Source organism: Dasypus novemcinctus, chromosome 1 (assembly GCF_030445035.2).
Source record: "Dasypus novemcinctus isolate mDasNov1 chromosome 1, mDasNov1.1.hap2, whole genome shotgun sequence".
NCBI lineage: Eukaryota > Metazoa > Chordata > Mammalia > Cingulata > Dasypodidae > Dasypus > Dasypus novemcinctus.
In genome coordinates, this window is record NC_080673.1 from 16291490 (window position 1) to 16297939 (window position 6450).

At 41.6% G+C, this 6450-nt stretch overlaps 1 protein-coding gene across 1 annotated transcript; it reads right to left on the reverse strand.

Annotated features, from left to right (window-relative positions):
* Window positions 1-788: 788 nt before the first annotated feature.
* SAP30 (Sin3A associated protein 30) lies at window positions 789-6103 on the reverse strand. The gene is made up of 4 exons (XM_058307791.2): window positions 5427-6103; window positions 3729-3854; window positions 3226-3324; window positions 789-1118 (listed from the first exon to the last, which is right to left on the reverse strand). Exons 1-4 carry the CDS (start codon window positions 5736-5738, stop codon window positions 996-998), a joined length of 660 nt encoding a protein of 219 aa, XP_058163774.1. The 5' UTR covers window positions 5739-6103; the 3' UTR covers window positions 789-995.
* Window positions 6104-6450: the final 347 nt, after the last annotated feature.

The window sequence follows — 6450 nt, forward strand, 5'->3', positions numbered from 1 at the left end:
AGCAGGAAAATCTCAGAGCATTTCACTGAATCTTGCTTTTTATCACGTGGTAAGCTATAAGTATGATTTGTCATGATAAGAACTTGATTAAGCAATATGATCTCAGGAAAAACCAGAAGTTAAAAATGTTTAATAGGAAGTTGACAGAGAATGAAACATAAAAAGGCAAAATAATATAAATCAAGTCAGAGCTCTGTCTACCCAAAATTTAAATGAAGATCTTGTTAGATTTCTAGATCTCTCTAAATCATTAGCTTTAATTTGCAATGTAAACAGTACAGTACATGACTGAAAATTAAGGGCATTACAAAGGTATTTTCTATGTTCATGCTATAGAACTATCTTTTCTCTAAGACAAAATTTTAATAACTATTTTTTTCTGTTCTTATGTCAACTTTCAGTACTATGTTTATTTTTGCTGGCACACTGGAGGGATATAAGAATACAAACAAAATGATTTTTCTGAAACTTCAAGTAATAATAATTAAAAAACAAAATTTAAAAAGTTGTTTTGCAGTGGAAATCTATTTCAAATATGCTAGCTCTATAAAGCACTTTAAAAAACAACTGCTATGTAGGATATACTTAATTCCAAGTCAGACTGTCCCAGAGAAAGTAAATGTGCTACATGTTACTTCTCTTTAACCTGTTACTTTCTTGGAATAAAAGAGGGGGAGGGGGAAACAAAAGGAAGGACCTTTACATTAAAATCTCAATTAATATCGGTCCCTAAAAGTAAGTTTAGAAGGAAAATCAAGTTTCACCAAATAAATACACTGAAACAACTATAATAGCAATAACTTTATTGAAAATACTTTTTAATCTAGGAAATCTCATTTTACATGAGTTTCCAACTAATTATTAGTCAGAAACAAAGGAAATAAAACCAGAGAAATCCTCTATAGAAAAAATACACAAATAACATTTCTACATGTGAAAAAACAGTGAACAGTCTCAACATCTGAACATCCAAATCTTACTCAATTCCATCTCTCCTAGTGAACACCACTATCAACCTTGAGATCTGATTTGTTCTTGTCATTCTTCACGGAGTAGATGAAATATGTTAAGGTGTCTTTTTCATTCACTGGAATAGACCTAAAGTGGCAACCAACTATCTATAAAGAAAGAAAATTGAGGAAATTAAATTATAGATATTAACAGATTTCATAAACTAGGTTAAAAAAATTGCTTCATCAAAAGTAAAAGTGCTATATAATGAGAAGAGCTTTTTGTTCTGAAAAAGAAATATTTACAAAATAGCAATGAGATAAAAAGCATGTAAGAATAAGATGTTATGAATAAGAGAAAGTATGATTTCAAAGGACCCTTTAGCCCACTCAATTAAATGTGTATTGATTAGAAATTGTATTTCCTTTTAGTTATTTAAAATTTAATAATCAGAATCTATATTAAGGAGTAAATATTTTACTTTTAGACTTTAAATATCATTGAAATAAACAGAACATTGAGTGTCTATCTGTACCATACCAATGGTTTAGGCCCTACTCAAACACACAAAAACTTCATAAATATGAAATTGAAGAAGTTCTTGGTATTAGGGGGGAAGAAATCATGAAGTAGCTTATATATATGTCCTTTGAACTTATATTTATTCATTCACTGGCAGTAGTCTTTGTTAAGGTTTTTTGAAAAAATTTTGATTTAAAATTGTGGATGGAAAATGAGAGCAGAAAGAGGGATGCTCACTGAAGGATGTTTATCTGCTTTCTGGTCTTTTTTGTTCTGGTGATCTAACATGTGGACTGTACCTACCAATAGCAGTATAAAAGACTAAACTGAGGTACTGAAATTTACATCTAGATTCTAGAAAATGAAGAAACTTAAAGAAAAAGTTCATCCATGATGTAATTAAGAGACTTGCAGAGAACACTCAATCAGGACAGGAATCACTTTCAAATATCCTCATTTCTAGCTTTAAACTATTTTCTGACTGTAAACTATAACACTTATGGCTATTTTCATTTTTAAAAATGAAAGCAACTCTAGAAATAAAATAATTGCTTTAGAAGATTAGAGTATCAAAAATTTCAGGTTTGATTAAAATATATATATACTTAAATATGACAGTAATAATCAGTTCTTCAGCTCTCATTTGTCCCAAAACAAAGATAACTTCACTCAATCAGTACCTGATATAGTTTCATCATGGTAGCTATATAATACTATATATTGTATTAATGTACTACAATCCAAAAAGGACAAGATCTTTAAAATCGAATTTAAAGAAAAATCGGGTTTTTGTTACCTACTCAAGAAATATAGAAGAAATTCTGGCTAAAAAGTTAATTAATTAAATCTTAACAATGTTAAAAAGTGTTCTATAAAAGAATTATACTGTCTATTCATCTTTTATCTTATTCGATATGCACATTTTAGAAAATAGTGGATAACTATGAAATTCAAGCTGAAGAATATGAGAAAAAATGATTTATACATTTACATTTATAGTCTGTCAAGGGAGTTAAGGATTTTTATTTTATGTATGATTAAAGTATAAATGCATAAATCTATAAACATCTTACTACAATGCACAGATTTCTTGGTTCCATTATTTCCGGTGAACACATACAGTCAACTTTTCAACTCAAAAGAACCAGATCCAACAGATATTCTATGTCAAGACAAACTATTAGTAAAAGCTTGCATAAATATTTAATTAATTGTTGCCTCTTCAAGAAAGAAATGAAGAAACATGGATGCCTCAAATAAAGCAAACTAACAACAACAAAGACAAATTCTGAAACAGTTTAACCAGCAAGTTATGGGAATACTGTATAGAAGTTCATCTGCTGACCTATGCTGGCAGAAACCCCCAAAACAAATTCTAACAAAGACATTAGAGCTTATTTATTTTACTATGCCTCAATTAGGTGCTCAATAAATGTTTACTAAGAGAACAGAACTTTAAAACAATTTAACAAATTTCTGGAATGAAGACAGAAACATTCACAATGTTTCTTAAACCCAGTATTAGAAGCAGCAAAGAAAACTGCACACAATCCAGTGAGTAGTTATTACATACAGGAACTTCCTAAGGGGCAGAAAGGCATTTTTAGCAACTTCATCCTTTCACAGTAGATTTTTTTATTAACTCTGATCTTCTGAACGGAAATGTATTATGACATCACTGTGTTAATTATTTCATTAGCATATAATGACCCCTTATTTGTAGGAAGAGGCTCATTTAAAACTCATATATACCTCAACAAGCTGTGCTTTGTTAAGTCCAGGTCTGGTTGGTAGCTTGAAGTGTCTTTTGTATCTCCTAAGTGTGTTTACTTGTAATTGGTATAAATCAACCTAGAACGAATTAACATACATAAATTATTTCATACAAACTGCTGAAAACTTATCATTGGTATGTATAATGACAAACATTTCAATTCCAGCACAATAACAATGTAATTCCATGATCAAAAAACTATAAATGTATTAAACACTTTTGTTTTGAGATAAACGTATTACAAACTGTTTGGGTATGCAAAAAGAGGAGGTTATATATAGGACAACAGCTCTGCAAGAATTGTCAATTGAAAACATAATAAGGCAAATTGTGTGCATGTTAACAGGTTATATTTAATTTTGCTTTCATTTTCAGACTTCTCTAGTACTTTAAACATATAAAAATGTGTTAATATGTTTTAATAAAAGTTTCACACTGAATTACTTATGATTTACATATAACATACAAAACGTTCATCTACCTCTGGGGTATCAATATCTTGAACAGGTGAATCACCTCCATCGTCATCACTCCCTTTTCTCTTTCTCCTGTTTCGAACACTCTGAATTAAGTTTTTATGATAATCACAAATGTAAAGATGCCTTGCCTGAAACAGAAAAGTTTCACAGACTACTTATGATTACAATAAAATGTTTTGTCTATGTATTAGTGAAATACAAAGGTCACAGCGAACTATTAAAAATGAAAACAACAGTCAAAACAGGCTATTGCTAAGACAATGGTCCGATTCCATTCTTAAGTCCTGTGTCAACCTGTTAAAACACACCCTGTCTGACAAAGTTGGTAACACTGTTAATAGGAGGGGGAGGGATGGGAGGGTGCCAGTTGGGGAAAGGAGGGAGGGCAGAGGACAAAGGGAAAGTCCAACACTCCGGGTTTTACTATCAAATCGGTGAGATTTCTGCTGGATTTTCAGCTGACAAGGGAGAAGATAACGTTGCTTACAATTTTACTATTTGATAGTATTTTCTATACTTAAAGAAGAACATATTTTAGTAGTGTAAGGCATGCTTCCTAATTTTTTCTAATTTAAATTATATTCTAGATACAAAACATTTACCCATTTTTACAAATGAGCTCTTATTTCATAACTTAACTGTATTTAACTTTCAATTACAAACTTTTCTTCCTGAGTTTTGAATGAACGTATTTTTATGTAACACGTTTTTCCAATCGATGCACTCTGAAATATCCAAGTTCACCAAAAAGTTTCTAAGTAACCCGACCGAAGAGCTGCTAAACTCCAGTTACATATCCTCTGGAGAGCTATCTAGTATTAATTGAAATACTAGGATTCATATGTTGACCCTAAAAAAAAAAAAAAAAAAAAGCAAAAAAAGCCGCGAACAATTAGAGACTGAGGTCATACGCTTTCAAATGTATCTCTAAGTGCAAGTTGAAAAAAATATCTAAACGGCGTGTGCTAGATTCTGGCTCTTATTCATTTGCCGTCTGCCAGGGCTCCGAAAAAAAGCGGCAACGGCTGTTTCTAACAACCTCAGAGGTGAGTAAAAGAAGAGGCTTGCAAAAGGACGGAACAGGCCAGCCCGATGGCCGCCCGGCAGCTGGCAGCACCGCCCGGCCCGCGCGCCCCCCGCGCTGGGAGCAGCGCCCCCGGAACTGACACCGCCCCCCGCGCTCAGCGCGCAGGCTCCGCGCCCGGCCGGGAGGGAGCGCTCCCCGCTCGGGGCCCGGGAGGAGGCGGGCGCGGGGACCGGGCGCCGCTCGCCGGCGGGCCGTGTGAGGTCCCGCAAGACCGCGCGGAACCCCGGCCAGGGGAGCTACGCCGGCCCAGGCGGCCAAACAAAGGCCCCTCCCCAGGCGAGCCCCGAGCCGGGCTCCCCGAAAGCCCCCCTCGCCCTCCGCGCCGCGGGGCCCTTTGTTCCGTTTCCTGACTCCGGGGAAGTGAGAAGGGGGAAGCGGGGCCGCGGGGAGGTGGGGGGCGACAGCGTGCGTGCGGGCGCGCGTGTCGAGGCGACCGCCGGGGTTGCGGCGACTTTGTTGTTCTCGTCTTAGCGGAGACGCCGCGGCGGGTCCGCACTGCTGCGGGGTACAGGGGAGGGGATCTCGACCCCCCCCACCCCGCCCGACAACCCGTCCACCCCCGGCGCTCGGAGCCCCGCGGGGGCCGGGCGGGGCCGGGCCGGCCGTCACTCACGCTCTTGTCCAGCTCGATCTTCACCTTCTTCTGGGAGATGCTCTTCTGGATCCTCTTGCTGAAGCTGGCGTTGCCCGCCGCCCGGCCGCACCGCTCCCCGTCCTCCCGCAGACAGCACAGCTGCCCCGGGCCCGGCCCGGCCGCTCCCGGGGGTCCGGCCGCCGAGACCGCCCCGGCGCCCGGCACCTCCGCTCCCGAGCCCGTCCCGACCCCGTTCCCGGCTGCGGCGGCGGCGGCGGCGGCCACCACGGCGGCCACTGCGGCGGCGGCGTCCCCGCCGCGGCTCATCTCCTCAGGCGTGAAGCCGTTCATGGCTCCGCGCCGCCGGCCGCCGGCGCTGACAGAAAGCCCGCTCGCCCGGCGGCGCCGCCTCTGTCGGGGGTGCTCCGGCGACACTGGGGGAGCGGCGGGATCCCCCAGACACCTGCCTCAGTGGCCCTAGAAGAAGCGATTCGCTCTGCACCCCGAGTCCGGCAGCGGCACCGCCGAGCGCCCAGCGCCCCCGACCTGCTGCGGGCTGCTGGCTCCGGGACAGTGGCCAGTGCTTGGGGTCGGGACCCAGGGCTGGGCGGTGTCTGGAGTGGCGACCCCGCTCACTGTCACATGGAAAGTCTTCAGCAGTTGGACCGCGGCGCCTCCGCCTCCCTCCAGGCTCTCGACCTGCGCAGGCGCGCTGCTGAGCGCTCTGCCCCGCCTCTTTCCCTCGGCGCGGGGCACTGTGGGGACTGTAGTTCTCCCGGGCGGAGTCGACCTGAGCTCCAGCCAGACTACCCGCCTCGCGAGGTAGAGGAACTACTCTTCCCAGCATGCATCGCGCGGCGGTGGGTCGGCCTAGAAAGTGCTCTAGTTTTGCTTTGCTTTGCTTTTTTTTTTTTTTTTTTTTTTTAATTGAAGCACGGGACAAGTAGGGAGGTGTGGTTGATTACGGTGTTTTCTCCGCTCCTGTCTCTCTGGGGAAGTTAAACTGTGGTTAGCTCCTGGGATTTTGCCGAGTTAGTGTGCTTCCGCCCATCTCTCGGGTGCG

Bases quoted from the DNA above. Each gene is read 5' to 3' on its own strand.
- SAP30 (XM_058307791.2), bottom strand. From the start codon at position 5,738: ATGAACGGCTTCACGCCTGAGGAGATGAGCCGCGGCGGGGACGCCGCC. The intron at 3,855-5,426 runs GTGAGTGACGGC...TTTCTGTTTCAG, and splicing joins AGATCGAGCTGGACAAGAGC to GCAAGGCATCTTTACATTTG. The intron at 3,325-3,728 runs GTAGATGAACGT...AATTCGTTCTAG, and splicing joins AAGATATTGATACCCCAGAG to GTTGATTTATACCAATTACA.